The sequence below is a fragment of the Rhynchophorus ferrugineus genome, unplaced genomic scaffold, assembly GCF_030347505.1.
Source record: "Rhynchophorus ferrugineus isolate W39M unplaced genomic scaffold, kcgeb_rfMv2 rfM1, whole genome shotgun sequence".
In the NCBI taxonomy this organism is placed as follows: domain Eukaryota; kingdom Metazoa; phylum Arthropoda; class Insecta; order Coleoptera; family Curculionidae; genus Rhynchophorus; species Rhynchophorus ferrugineus.
This window is the reverse complement of record NW_027472580.1, coordinates 22,521,738-22,538,406: the sequence shown is the minus strand read 5'-3', so window position 1 is coordinate 22,538,406 and position 16,669 is coordinate 22,521,738. Positions and strand designations below refer to the sequence as shown.

Genomic DNA, 16,669 nt, shown 5'->3' with positions numbered 1-16,669 from the left:
TAGATAACATTTAAGGAAGGCAGCAGGGCAAGCAATTTCACAGCTAACTTCAGTGAAAGAAATCCCTGTCATAAGAAAGAGATGGGTTCTTACATACAGACAGCACAAGCAGGAGAAAATCGCAAGGTATCCAGCGATATTCTGAGTGCAGTATTTTGAATAGTATCAAGGAATTTGAGGTAACTTGAAGCAGCAGTTGCGAACAGGAGGGAGCCATAGTCTAGCTTGGGAAAGGTTATAGAGGAATATATTTTAAGTATGGTTTCATGGTCTGCACCTGTGCGCTGGTTAGATTGCCAACGCAACACTTGTATGTCCCTGGAACAGCGAGTTTTAAGATCGTTGACGTGATATTTTCGGGGCTGTCGCGATATTCGCAAATATTCCCGAGTAATTTCAGCTTTTATCCGAGATAGATGTTTTAAACTACTATAATAATCATAAATCGAGATAAACTTATAGAATGTTCCGAGGAATATATATTTTTATATACAAATTTAGGACAGCATTTCACAATAATTATTGCTTTCAAAGTGAGTATTATAAGCAGTAACGCTGTTGTATAACTAAGACATGGGAATACGTGCCAAACACCTAGTATCGGTGCATTAGTCTCAGCTAAATGGAAAATGTTCAGAATCCAAAATTAACAGAAAACTGGAAAACTTCATAAAATCCTTATTCATAAAATTCCACATAGATACTGACCAGTCCCAAAACTTGTACATCAAGTCTTTCTCGTGCGTGTTACCCTGTGCCATATGGGCGTCTAGGTTTCTCGTTGTACTATTTGTGGTTAAAAAACTACCCATTGGACGCCACATCCTGTTGTAACCAAAAAAGTTGCTTTTTAGGAATAACGCTATTTCAGTTGCTAATACTATTTCGATGCTATCGATGCTACATGATTTAAAGTAAATTGTTTTATTTCATAAAAATATGTTAATACACAATTAAAACACCACATTCGTTATATTTTTTTTTTACTTTTCGTGGACAAATTTGTTGAAGGAGAATCACCAATTTCGAACATATTATTATTATAAAATTAAATTATTAAATATTAATATGCTTCAAGAATATAAAAATGCGCGACTGATATTATATATGTGTGCTTCATTTAAAATGTAACCCCATAAGACATATTTAAAAATTAACAAAACTATTTTAGATGACCAATAAATTGTATTCTCTAGAGATAGTAAGATAATCTCGAAGAAAGAAATATAAGAAATACTAGATAAGAAATAAGTGTTCTGCATTTTTCCTCGTTTATTCGAAGACAACTATCGTAATATCTGTTTATTTTTTAAAATTATTCACACAAAGTTACTTTGCCTTTTATTTACACCTTTACACATTTTGGAAATGAATCAAACAGAAATGGAATAACTATTTTGCTGACTAGACATGTATAATCCAGTTAGTTTTAATCGTTAAATCATAATAAAAGCTTATATAATGGAAATTCTCTACTTTGGCAAATCGTACTTGCACCATTATAGTTTAATTTACTATGAAACTTTTCTAGGCCAACACCTAAGCTCAGACGGGCAATGCTTTGTATGCACTAAAACATCATTTCATTTGGAAGCAATACGAACACGAACAGCTTTAACTAGACCACACATAAATTTCTTTACGCTCGTAAAACAGGAACGGCCAAATACATTTCCGGGATTGTTTCATAGTAATGAAAGAAGACAGCTACTTTCTAGAGAAAATATCTTCGTATCATCTATAATGACAGAAAGAAAAGAAATCATTTTGTGAAAGCTTTAATACGTCTACATATTTTAGAATCTATAAGAAATATATAAAAAAAACTTATATCCGAAATATCATATTGTATATAATTACTCTCACTATTGCACCTAATATTATGTACATATATATATATATATATATATATATATATATATATATATATATATATATATATACACATAATATTTGCTTAAGTTTGTAAAGAAAATAAAATAATATATGAACTCCAGCATAAGATAAATGAATAATAAAACTAGCTTTAGTGATACAATATTTTCAGGACTAGACGAAATCCTCTTTATATTTATGGAATTCAAGACTAGTGCTTTTATGAAAATCTCTGCATGTTAAGATGGAATATAAACTAAAAGGACACTGAACCTCATAAGAGAAGCAATTTTTTCGAATTCGAATATAAATATTCTTCGAAAATTAAGAAAAACATTTGAAATAGTTTTAAGAATGTGCTTAAAATACATTTTCCGATATTCGTTTGTTTTATTTTTTGTTTTATCTGAAAAATCCAATACCCCTTCATAAAAACATGACCAAACTTTGGGCTTATATTAGTTTTCAGGATGCTAAATCAAAACATGCGAACTTGTAAGAAAATAAGATAATCAGATTATTATTGTTACTTTTCAATCCAATTGGATGCAAAAGTTCAAAGGAAAAATAACTCCCGTACAAGCAACACGTCTGAGAATGTTAAAAAACATCGTTAAAATTAGTAAATTAAAGTACAATTTACTTCAATATTTAATGGTTTTAACAGATTTGGCTTATATCACTGATAGCGGGCTCGTCTCACACTTCTCGATATTCTTATGTGGAAAGTATATTTTATCAAACGAAGGGATCCTAAATTGCAAGACTTCTGAGTACATGAGTTCAGGAACCGCGAATTTTGGCGTACTAAAAAGTTTCCATTGCCAGTTCTTGTGAATTCAACATATACTTCAAGAATGGAATAAAACATACAACGTGTTTCTTGCAATCACATTTTAATCTAATATGCCTCTCAAATACAATTGTAAAGCAAATAAGGTTTTCTGATTGGTAGAATAATGAGATGCTAATATAAAACACTTTTAAATGCAAACTTTAAAGTGTGAAAAATTAATATTCAGATTTTATTTATTTATCGATTGATTTAATAAGTTTCAATATACATTAACAACTTTTTTTAAATATACTTTAAAGTCTCCTTTTACTAACTAGGGGTTTATCTCGACTGTACCTACAGCAGATAATTGATTATTTTGATTTTTCCAAAGTTCTGGGTTAATGTTAATGTTTATATTGTATAAATATATTTATTTTTATACTATACTTTTACTTTATTCTTAATATAGATTTTTACAGATATTTATTTCATTTATTGAATTTTATTCATTAAATTTATTGCAGAAATTAAATTGTTTTTTATTTAAATTTTATTGGTTAATTAAACTTGACGTCAGGGTTGCCATGTGCCAAACTTTATCAAAGAGCCATGCTAGATTATGTACTTCTATAATATTTACTATTAAATGATATTCATTATCTATTTAATTTCAATTTAATACTAAAATCTGAACAATACAAGAACCAATAACAATATTAGAACACAACAATAAATAATTTAAAATATCTAAACTAACTAAAAAATAATAAACAATTATGTACAATTAATTCAATTATACTAAATATTAAAATAACCGTACAAAAATAATAATAACTCTACAAGCCAATGCAGCTGTTATAGAGATTGGCATATGTTTTAGAATAGTTAAATTAATTGTATTTTGTAAATATATTTTAAAATCTCCTTTTACCAAATATGGGTTTATCTGGACTGGACCTAAAGTTTAACCTGGGTTCCGAACAACGGTCGTCAGCATTAAGCCTACGAACTTACGACCATGCCCCAGCAGCATTCGAACCCGCGGCTATCGGAACATAGGAGGACCGTTCAATGAACTTTACCACTGCATCACCAAGCCGGCAAATTAATTGTATTGATGTTAAGGAACATTATGTTAAAAAAATTATGCTATAATAACTAAAAACTTTTCTATCTTCGCTTTCGGATATATTCGTTCTTTGTCCACGGATTTCATAAACAATATGGTATAAGTTAATTCTCTATTTCCATCCTAGCATAAGTTTTCATCAACTCCACTAGTCCTAACTAAAAAGTTAATGAAAATTAATGTCACTAAGTGACACTCCGTAATTCAGGACCCTTAAGACGACCCAAAAAAAACCCTGACGAAAATTAAAAGAACGAGCGGCGTTTTCGCACAATCCCGAATAGAAACCATTCGGCTCGCCTCTAGATAACGAGAAAATCCACATACTATGTTCCTCTAATCCTTTTATGTCCCACCCAAAACAATGCCCTATTGTTTGTCTCGTCGTGTTCCAAAAGACAAAACGGTTCTCCTGCTAATAATAGAATTGAATCGAAATCGTTACTATAGACTCATTCATTTCATCTGTCGCTGTTTTCTTTTTTCAGGCTTATGGATTGAAGTGTACATACGTGGCAGCAAAATAAAGAAAAAACAATCATGCCAGTTGGTGGTAGAGTCGCCGGAAAAGTCAGTGGGATAGTTTCAAACAATTATAACGGTAAGAATAAATGTATATACATTTTTAATATTCAGACTTCTTGTATACCTTTTATACTTCTTTTAAATTCTATTTTAGGTTTTAATGTTATAAATTTTGAAATAAAACCTGACGCCAAACGTTACATACTTATAGTCTATGCAAAGTAGCAGTGAACTGACGTCATCTCAATTTATAACCTCAAAACGGTGCAAAATTGACAGATTTAACATTGATATTTTTCGCATTTTAATTTATTTTATCGTCGTTATATAATAACCTTCTAATTAGAGTTCAATTGAAAAGTCCCCGGCCTACCATAGTAAAACACATTATTTTGGCAATTTTTTTATCCAACTTTTCCACGGTGATACACTGATTATAACAACCCTCCAACTTTTCGATACCATTTTTGTAGTACGATTTGTCCTTTGCTTCAAAATAGGCTTCAGTTTCGACCAGATCACCTCTTCATTATACGGGGGACAGATCTGGAGAATACGATGGATGAGGAAGCAGTTCGAAGCCGAATTCATGGATTTTTGCCATCGTTTTCACTGACTTGTGACACGGTGCATTGCCTTGGTAAAGCAGCACTTTCTTGTTCTTCAAATGCGGGAGTTTTTCGGCGATTTCGTCCTTCAAAAGGTCCAATAACGCTATGTAATAGTCGCTGTTGATGGTTCTTCCTTTTTCAAGGTACTCAATGAAAATTATTCCAAGCGCATTCCAAAATGCAGACGTCATAAACTTGCCAATCGACTGTTGCGTTTTCCCACGCTTTGGAGCGGGTTCATCGTATGCAGTCCACTTGAATGACTGTCGATTGGACTTCGGGGTGAAATGATAGAGCCATGTTTCATCTATTGTCACATACCGACGCAAAAACTCGGGTTTATTACGCTTGATCATCTTCAAACACTGCTCCGAATCATCAAAAATGAGCTCGCGCGGCACCCACTTTGTACAGAGCTTTCTCATACCCAAATTTTCGTGAATTATATGATGTACACGTTCAGTGGATATGAGTGTCTGCTATTTCATTCAACTTCAATTTACGGTCATTCAAAATCATTTTGTCGATTTTTTAAATATTTTCGTCGGTAACAACCTTTTTTGGGCGTCCACCGCGTTCACCATCTTCGGTGCTCATTTAACCATGGCGAAATTTAGCATACCAATCCTTGATGGTTTATTTTCCTGGTACAGTGTCCGAAAACTCGGCATCAGACGAAATTCCTTTTTATCCATTTTTGTCACAATAAGAAAAGTTGTTTCAGTCAATAAACTATAATTCAGAAACTAATGATCCGACAGCTATCAAATTTATACACGCATCTTTTGAGAGTTAGGACTAACTAAAAAAACATATGAATTCAATTCTAGTAGCGCTATCTATGTGTCAGGCCGAGGACTCTTCAATTGACCTGTTATAAATAAAATAATAAAACAGAAATGTTATAAGTTACAATTTATTTTAACATTACAGTACATCTATTGCATATGTTATAGAAGCTTTTAAACTGCTGTTAAATAGCCACAAAAATTACTAGATTGGAGTTAATTATTTAATTTATATTGCATTCTTGCCTAAATCACCTGTGGTACACTCTGGAGGCTTTGTCCACCTAATTAATAATTGTATATCTAAGTAATGAATTTTATTTTCATTAGAAAACATATTTCCCTTTTTATGTTTAGCTCTTGTTTTCTTTATTGCTATTTCTTCTTGTTAAATCATTCTGATATCACTAAATTTCTCCTTCGCTAATCTAACTGGATTCCGTTGAGATTTATAATAGCAGGTGATCCATCATTTGTCAATATTTTGGTATTTTCTTGCTTAATGTTCGAACTATATCAAGAAGAATTCTAGAAACTTCAACATCTGTATCAGCGAATATAATTCTATAATCAGCGAACATCAGTTTGGTTAAGAAGATTGAGTGATACGGCTTTTAAAATTGTCATCAAGTAAATGTGAAATAGAACTTCCATGCACTAAAAATGAGAGTTTTGGTTTTCTACAATATAAAATTTGACAAGAAATGTCTTCGATGCCGAACTCAAAATATATCATGTTAAAAATACTTATTAATTGTATTCAGTGACTAATAAATTAGCTCAGTTACTCAACACTTACTAAAGACCATTAGTAGAAATACATTATATACTCGAAATTGTGTCATTTCGTATAATTTATATGAAAAGAAGCGCCAATTATAATGGAATAAAACTGACATTTGCAAAAATCTGGCGGCGCCAGGAAACCTGGAACCATCTTATTTATGATTTTTACGCTGGTTACGAAATAAAGAGAATCAGTAGAGGACGACAAATAACTTTTCGTCGATCCGAAAATGGATTGTTTGATAATTGTGATCTGAATGAAAGAAAAAATTCATTTGTTAAAGCTGCCCTACTATTAATTAATAATATTATGACGTTTATCTTTTCATAATATAAAATAGCTTTGCACATAAATTATCGTATATTATTCAGCTTTACTTGTTTCCATTCTCATCACCCTGTCTGAGAAATTGGCAACATTGAATCATATACTATTCAGAATTATTAATTTTTAATATAGCTAACATTTATTCACAATTCCATCATTTGTCAATTTCTTTTTCATTGTGTCTGATAGAGTTTATCCAAACCGAATATGTTATTGACCATTCTTATTTCTAGCACGAATACAATATATCTACAATGAATTATTAATTAATGTTATGACTAATAAAACCTAATCAACTGGTAATTGTCCAACAGTTACATTTTTCCATCAACTTTTGTTGTCATAACACTACCTTTATTATCATCTTGCCATGAATGACCCTTAGGTATATTGGGCCCGTTCTATAATATCCATGACTCATTTAATGTATAAATTGAAATATTAAGTCTTCCTTCATTTTATTATATGCTCTTTAAAATTGTAATCTGTTAAAAGTATTATCCGGAAGTTCTATTTGACCTCATCGATACTTTTTAGAATCACAGTTTTCTTTGAAATAATTGTATTAAATTTTGTTTGTATTGAAAAACTACTCATTGTTTTTATACATGTCGTATATTTAATCTCTGATAGACCTAACATCAAGCTGATCTTGATTTGTCACCCGCTTCGTATGAGTACGGTTTTTTTTCGGCGAATTCAAGATATTTCTCATTTTCTGAGATATTTCAGTGACCGTGTATATACTAATATTCAGTACAACTGCAACACGCTAAATACATTTGCAATAGAAATCTCTATCTCTCTAACGAATTTTACTGGCAAGAGGAGACCTTCCCTCTCCCGTTCCTAATCAAAGTAACTGACTAGAGATGCAATCTGTCTGTCTGGTTTCGGAATTTTCAATCAAAGTAATAACAAGCAGCGATTTGAGATTTATCAAAACAAGCAAAGCATTAAAATAAGGTTTGCCGGTTTATAACTTTTAATCACAATTATTTTAAGTAATTTTGCATACGTTTGTCAACCTGACGACGTTGACAGCCTAGTTCGGTTACACATTCGAACTTATTGGACAACATTGCGTCTGTTTTTAACTGGATTATTATTTAATTATTAATTTAATTATTACATTAAACATACTTATACATCAAACGTATATACAAAAAACTTTGGATAGACTATATAAATTTTAGAAAAGCTGTATCAAATTAATTCAATCAAAATTTCACCATTTTTCTGATAACATGGTATATATATATATATATATATATATATATATATATATATATATATATATATATATATATATATATATATATATATATTCATAGATTCTAAGAAAGAATCTATGCCTACATAAATCTTAACAAGTTGTAATCAGAAGTTATCAAATCTGATAGTTACACTGAGTACACGAGAACTTCTTATTCAAATTGCGATCCTAATGAATAATAACGCGCAGTTGTAACGTGCGGATAAACAATTAAGAGTTATATCGTAAGACGATGATTTAGAATCATAAAAAATTATAAAACTTATACTAATTTAAATAAAGCTAATTAAGATTTCTAGAAATATAACAGGTCAAATGAAAAGTACCCGGCCTACCATAGTAAAACACATTTTTTTGACAATTTTTTATTCGATACCATTTTTCTAGTACGAATTTTCCTTTGCTTCAAAATAGGCCTCAGTTTCGGCGATCACTTCTTCATTCGACGAAACTTTCTTCCCAGCGAGCATTTTTTTGATATCTGAGAACGGGAAATAGTCGCTGGGGGGCAGATCTGGAAAATACGGTGGATGAGGAAGCAATTCGAAGCCCAATTTATAGATTTTTGACACGGTGTTCGTTTGACACGCGCAGTTGTAACGTGCGGATAAAAAATTAAGAGTTATATCGTAAGACGATGATTTAGAATCATAAAAAATTATAAAACTTATACTAATTTAAATAAAGCTAATTAAGATTTCTAGAAATATAACAGGTCAAATGAAAAGTCCCCGGCCTACCATAGTAAAACACATTTTTTTGACAATTTTTTTATTCGATACCATTTTTCTAGTACGAATTATCCTTTGCTTCAAAATAGGCCTCAGTTTCGGCGATCACTTCTTCATTCGACGAAACTTTCTTCCCAGCGAGTATTCTTTTGATATCTGAGAACAGGAAATAGTCGCTGGGGGGCAGATCTGGAAAATACGGTGGATGAGGAAGCAATTCGAAGCCCAATTTATAGATTTTTGACACGGTGTTCGTTTGACACGCGCAGTTGTAACGTGCGGATAAAAAATTAAGAGTTATATCGTAAGACGATGATTTAGAATCATAAAAAATTATAAAACTTATACTAATTTAAATAAAGCTAATTAAGATTTCTAGAAATATAACAGGTCAAATGAAAAGTACCCGGCCTACCATAGTAAAACACATTTTTTTGACAATTTTTTATTCGATACCATTTTTCTAGTACGAATTTTCCTTTGCTTCAAAATAGGCCTCAGTTTCAGCGATCACTTCTTCATTCGACGAAACTTTCTTCCCAGCGAGTATTCTTTTGATATCTGAGAACAGGAAATAGTCGCTGGGGGGCAGATCTGGAAAATACGGTGGATGAGGAAGCAATTCGAAGCCCAATTTATAGATTTTTGACACGGTGTCTTGCTGAAGCAGCACATTCTTTTTCTTCAAATGCGGCCGGTTTTCGGCGATTTCGCCCTTCAAACGGTCCAATGACGTATTACTATTGCATTACTAGTACTATTGATGGTCTTTCCTTCTTCAAGGTAGTCAATGAAAATTATTCCATGCGCATCTCAAAATACAGACGCCACAACCTTGCCAGCCGGCTTTGTATGCAGTCCTCTCGGATGACTGTCGATTGGACTTCAGAGTGAAATGATGGAGCTATGTTTCATCCATTGTCACATATCGAGACAAAAACTCGAGTTTATTCCGCTACACTTGCTCATCTTCGAACACTGCTCCGAATCATCCATTTGTCTTTGTTTTTGGTCAAAAGTGAGCTCGCGTGGTACCCACTTGGCATAGAGCTTGCTCATACCCAAATATTCGTGAATGATATGATGTACACGTTCAGTTAGTATCTTGAGAGTGTCTGCTGTTTCATTCAGTTTACGGTCATTCAAAATCATTTTGTGGATTTTTTAAATGTTTTCGTGAGTAATAACCTCTTTGGGGCGTCCACTTCGTTCACCGTCTTCTATACTTATTTCACCACGTATAAACTTAGCATACCAATACTTCATGGTTGATTTATCTGGGGCAGTGTTTGCAAACTCTCATCAAGCCAAGTTTTTACTTCAACTGTATTTTTTCCCTTCAAAAAGCAATATTTTATCAATTTTTTTCACAATAACAAAAGTTGCTTCACTCATGATGCTATAATTCACAAACTAATGACCCGACAGCTGCCAAATTTATACACGCATCTTTTGAGGGTTAGGGCTAATTAAAAAACATGGATTTAATTCTAATAGCGCCATCTATGTGTCAGGACGGGGACTTTTCAATTGTTCTATTAAAGCTTAAAATGGTTTTAGCTTTATTTTTAACTAACACTATTTGTTTATGGTCTATTTAGAGTAGTTTTCTTAAATGAGTTAAAGTAAGATTTCTTAAAAGCAATTCACACTTCTTTTTGAGTATCTCACACGGCCATTATGAATTGTGGGCTAGTCATTAGCCGTCCAATGTCATTCATTTCGTGAAACTATTAGTCGCAATAAGTCGAAATTATGACCGATAACTCTTAGCTTTTGTCAAGATAATTGTTCAGAAGAAGATTTTTCCACCAAACATTTAATTCATCTTTCCGTAACAGCCCCGATTTACCTAATTTTACTCTGTTGGGCTCTTGCCTATTTCAAAACATTAAAAAAACTACTTTAAGGACGTCATTTTCAACTCACATCGAAAAGTACTTGCATAAATGCAATGCCGCCAAGAGAGATTATTTTGAATATTTCTAAAAATAAACGGTTTAAATAACTCATAACTAGTTTTCATTCATTTCATAAAATTTACACATTAATTCATATAATTTAAACAAGTTAAGAGTAATAGATATTTATATCACAATAAGAAAATGTAAAATGGGCGAAATATATTGTCGTTAGTTGTTTGCGCCTTTTTATGGTTACGAATTGTACACATGTAATAAAATATTTTGGGAGACATATATGAACGGTCGTGGATATCAGTGTAATAAAGATATCTCTATTCTGTTTATGAGTATGTGGAATATGCAGCAGCAGAATTTTAATCCAACACGTCTGGACCGAATTGCCGATCGATATTTTACCCCCAGGATTATATTTGGGTCTCAAATTGTTTGTAGGAAAACCATCCAAACGTAATAAACCCACGAAACAAAATGTAATCCTTTACTAGAAATATACCCATAGTAATGTGGTAATTTTCTCTCTCAAAATGTTGAAGAACAACGCGATTTCTAGAAAGATATTTTTTATAGAACAATTTATTTCATAAAACAATCTACTTTACATAAGAAATAAGAAAATAGAATCATTTTAATAGCAGAAATTATTGATTTCTGCTGTAGGCAAGAATCTCATGAATTTCGAATCTCGCTGGGATATGAATGTTTGCATTTAACAGCTAAAATTTTAATGCGGAATAATCACGTCAATCATACGAAATTGGGCACTCTGTAGCCTTTACGTATTGCCAAAATTACCTACCCTACGTACCTATTGAGGGTGCATATGTAAATATAACATAAACAATTCTAATGACGATATTCTTTGGATATAAAAAATACTAAGCCAAAATGTGATAATATAAATAATAACAGTACAGAAAATCAAACAAAAGTTATACAGATAATTGTAAATTTGCAAATACGTCCATAAGCAACCAGACAAGGGTAAAGAAACACAGACTGCTTTCTAAAACAGTCGGAACCCCATGCCTGGCTCCCCGGCAGCAAGCAAGGAAAACACCTACTGCAAAAAAGATCACTCAAAATTAAGTGCAATTCAGTGGAATTCGGCTGCGAATAGGGCATAGCGGACTAATGCATGAGCATCTGTTAAAAGAAAGAGACCCCTCACAATGTGACGAATGCCAAACACAACAGAGCGTCAGGCACATCCTTCTGTAGTGTGAAAAGTTTGAGGTACTGAGACGGCAACTAGGAATGCCAAGGTCATTAAAACAACTGGTCCAACCCAAGCATTTGGATATTATGCTTTTCAACTTTTTAACGGCCGCTGTATTGATACACCTTTTGTAATTCTTCTCTATTGTAATTCGTATAGTATATTATTTTCGAATGTCATTATCATTTTTGTATACTTTATTTAAAAATACACTGTAACTTAACCCTAACTAGCCCAAGAGACTGATGGGTTTTTAAAACAATAAATAAATAAATAAATAAATATTACATAGAATATTAATATATATAAAATAGTTTCTTAAAACTAGTATTCCTCATTTGTTGAGTTGTTAATTTCCACGTGGGACATAACATGAAATAGAAGGGAATAACATAGATAAATTAGTGTCATAGAAGACAATGTGAGCTATCTAGAAGAGAGTGCTTGAAAATAAATAAGCTAAGAACAAAACAATATGTATTTAAAACATATATAAAGAAATTATTCTTATTAATAAGAATATTATCTTATTATATCTAGAATATATCTTATTAATTGCAAAATTGTTTTATTTATATATTCTTTGTTTTAATATACAAACATCTATACTTCTTTTATTATTCCATACTTATGTTTATAATATAAAACTAAAGAAAGATCATACATAACATTTACATAACATAGACATTTATAACATATATAACAAGTTTTAGTAACATGTCATTTTTAAATTAACCCTTTCACTCTATTAAGAGAAAAACGTGATTAGTTTAATACATTTTGGTTGAATTTTAACCACGGAGCGATCACTAGTAGATATAAAACGGTGTTAGACGCAACGGCAGATAAAAAATATTAGCGTAGCGTAATAAATAATCATAATTTGATTATAATTATGAGTTTTTTATCGTTTACATTACAAATTTCGTTTATCAAATAATTGATAGATAGCAAATCAACGCGAAATAGACATTAAACGACGTTAGCAGCACCGGCAATGGCAGATAAAAAAGGATGAGCATAGCGTTTTCCCGGTTGGTGGTCCTCGTGTGTTTGAAGGTGTGATCGACTTGAAGTAATGCAATTTGCGAGTGCCTGCGGGCAGTGGCAAATGATTTTTTTCCGAATTTTCGGAGCGACGATGCTCGTTTTCTCTCTGAAAGGTTTCGGGCGATAACCTTATACAGAGGTCTACATAATTTATTATGTTTCCTATACGTCGTTTGGGTTCTATTATATACTTTAATATTTATATATTATAATTTATTCCCAATTTATTATAGGAGGTTATGTCACATGTGGAGCGTAAAATAGAATATATAGTATGGCTAACTTAATTTTAAAAGGTTATATTGTCAATACAAGACTTCTAAAATTAATATCAATCGCCAATATATTCTATATTTATGGGTACTAGCGATAGCCCTGTACTCAAAATCCGACCACAATGTATTAAATTAATCATGTTTCTTTCGTAATAGAATAAAATAACTAATTTAATAATTATACATTACTAAAACTTGTTTTCGCAGTATTTTCAATATAAGATTAGAAATGTATTTGATACATAACATTAATTGAAATAAAAAATGGCTATATGTTTAAGCATATTAAAATATATGCAAAATATCTCAAGAACTAACATGCCCTAACACTTTTTAAATTGCATTTAATAACATCTATTTTCCACTCACTTTCAATAATCAACAAAGTATTAGTAACTGTAAATTATTACGTCACTAAGCATTATAACAAAGTATCATAAGTAAGATTATTTTCAGAACTGTAACAACATCAGAGCGTCATATTTAAGTATAGAGGATCTCTCTTTACTTTTATGTTACAAATATAATTATAGAACAATAAATAAAGTAATACATATTTGTTTATTAAAACAGTTAATATATCAATAAAACTGTTTTGAAATTGATATTTAGCATGTCTATTAAAACAATAACGAACACAATTAGGTAATTTATTTTTTACAATTTAGAAATGTATATTAAAGGAATGTACTTACAATCTTTGAATGAACTAATGATTTTTCAAAACTTTAGGTACCTTTAGGACCTTTAAGGTGAATAATTAAAATAATTGATACAAGGTTCAAAGAATAAAATGTTATAGAGTCACATATCTTATTACATTAATCATTAAGCACCTTAACATCTATCAATGCTTTTAAAATGCTTACAACTTTACTGTTAATAATACATAATCTCTTCAATTTGTCCTATATGTTCCACCCATGCAAATTATGTTATCTTATTTTTATCCTTATTTTTCACCAAAAATATATACTCCACAAGCAATAAATACAAAAGGTTAATTAAATTAATAATTTGTCCACTTACCTTTTTAAATAAAATTGCATTGTTCCTTGCTTATTTATTTCACTCTTAGATCCCACCCTTGACTCATCTTTTATTAATTTTAAATCTTGATGCACAAATATACGAATTTATTACCTGAAATATTCAGTTAATGCCTTGTTAATAAAAGCATTTACTAGTGAAACCTGAAATTAATTATACGTCAACCATTAAATTTTACAGAAAAATCTTAATTTTGCATTAGTACAATGATATACTATATCTCCAGAACCATCTCAATTAATAACAGCAACTTATAATAACAACAGACTTTAAGCAAGACCACTTTTTCTTTTTATCTTTTTCTTCAACAAATTAGATCAAAAGCTGTTTTAGAAAATCTAAATAACTTAACAGGTCAATTTAAAATTCCGCGGAATTTCAGCGGCCTGCCATAGTACAACACATTTTTTGACAAAATTAATTCTTTCTGTTCAACATAATTCACTTCAAGGATGATACACTGATTATAGCCACCCTTCCACTTTTCGATACCATTTTTGTAGTACGAGTTGTCTTTTGTTTCAAAATAGGCCTCAGTTTGCAAAGAGCTTTCTCATACCCAAATATTCGTGAATGATATGATGTACACGTTCAGTTGATATCTGTTATTTCTGTGTCTGCAATTTCATTCAATTTCAATTTATGGTCATTCAAAATCATTTTGTGGATTTTTTAAATATTTTCGTCAGTAATAACCTCTTTTGGGCGTCCACTGCGTTCACTGTCTTCGGTACTAGTACGTCTTCTAAACTTAGCATACAAATCCTTGATGGTTCAAATGGCATCAAGCCAAGTTTTTGCTTCAACTATGTTTTTTCCTTTCAAAAAGTAATATTTTAACAACACGCGAAATTCCTTTTTATCCATTTTTTTATAAATAACAAAAGTTGATTCACTCAAAATGCTATAATTCACAAATATAATACGACAGCTGTCAAATTTATACACCCATCTTTTGAGGATTTGGGCTAACTAAAAAAACATATGGAGTAAATTCTAGTAGCGCCATCTATGTGTCAGGCCGGAAATTATACATTTGGCATGTTACAAGCACAGAAAACAGACGATTTTTATTATTCTCGAATTCTGTTAATCTATGTTGGGATGAAATTTTTACATTTGTCGGGATTTTCATACCTTCCATAAAAGCGTACACATTAGTTTGTTTTCTTTGCAAAAACTGTAAAACATTTTTTTTACGTGCCTATACTATTCTTAATCGCTTTTTATCGAAACTTGCCATAAATCATTTATAATTTCATCAATAATAACTGAAAGTAACATAAAATCTTAAATAACACTGCCTAAACTATAAATCTTGCATAATAACATCACTTATTTTGATTAATAATTTTTGTTTTTTGGATTTATATTCCTTAGAAAGTTGTCAATAACCGAATGCTGTATTTCGGGCTGTTTATTATGCGTTGTGTTTATTTATTTTACCGAGGACTGTCTGATGAAATGAAGACTCGGTGTCGACTGGAGAATCATATCAAAGTTTATCTCTAATGCTTATCTTTCATCTAGCTCAATGTTGGATAAAAATATTGTATGAAAATACCTCTTTATTAATTTTAGTAAGTTTATACATTCCCAAATATTCAGAATTACGAAGGTGTTCAAAGCCTGTGGAATTTCTCAATGCTCATATGTTTATTGTCACAATCGGGATTGCTTATAGTAAACATCCGCCATCTTAGGACTCACCGCAGGATTTTCTAATACTTAGGACCATCATACTATATATGCGATATACAAGTATATATATTTTCATTGTCAGAGATGATTTGTCCATGGTTTACGATTTGTTTAATACCTAATTTCCTATATTTTTAATGTATATAATGTTTGCAGTCACAAAGGCTATAATTATATGTTTGCTTACACTTATAATATAATACATCTAAATTCTACAACAAATCATCAATAACAATAAATCTGGTGTGTAATATTATGAAATTATGTTAATAAATATGTTGTAATTTTATATCTTCGAACGGAAATGTGTAAGAAAAAAAATGTACCAAGAATATACTTTATATAATTTTTATTTCTTTTTTTATAGTTATTTACTTACAAATCATAATGTTAGTATATTTTTAACACTTTGGCAGCGATCCAGTCATCAATCTATTTTCAAACTTATTTGGTATTTCGAAACCATTTACGAGCCAACCCGTAATCCATCAATTTTAATTCGTAATAATCAGATGGCGCTATGTCTGGTGAGTACACTGCGTGTGGCAGATGCAACACTGTACACTTTGCAATTTTTGTTAGGTGTGGCCGACCATTATCAAGTAAGAAGATGGCTTTGCGTCTA

The 16,669-nt window shown here is 31.1% G+C and overlaps 1 protein-coding gene across 2 annotated transcripts in view; it reads left to right on the top strand.

Annotated features, from left to right (window-relative positions):
• The window catches only part of LOC143206497 (uncharacterized), a 192,743-nt gene that overhangs the window by 170,457 nt on the left and 5,617 nt on the right, over nt 1–16,669 (top strand). For both annotated transcript variants that reach the window (XM_076419070.1, XM_076419069.1), the window contains one exon: nt 4,271–4,383. In XM_076419070.1, the coding sequence (XP_076275185.1) occupies nt 4,323–4,383 (61 nt within the window). In that variant the 5' untranslated portion in view covers nt 4,271–4,322. The remainder of the gene's footprint in view (nt 1–4,270; nt 4,384–16,669) is intronic.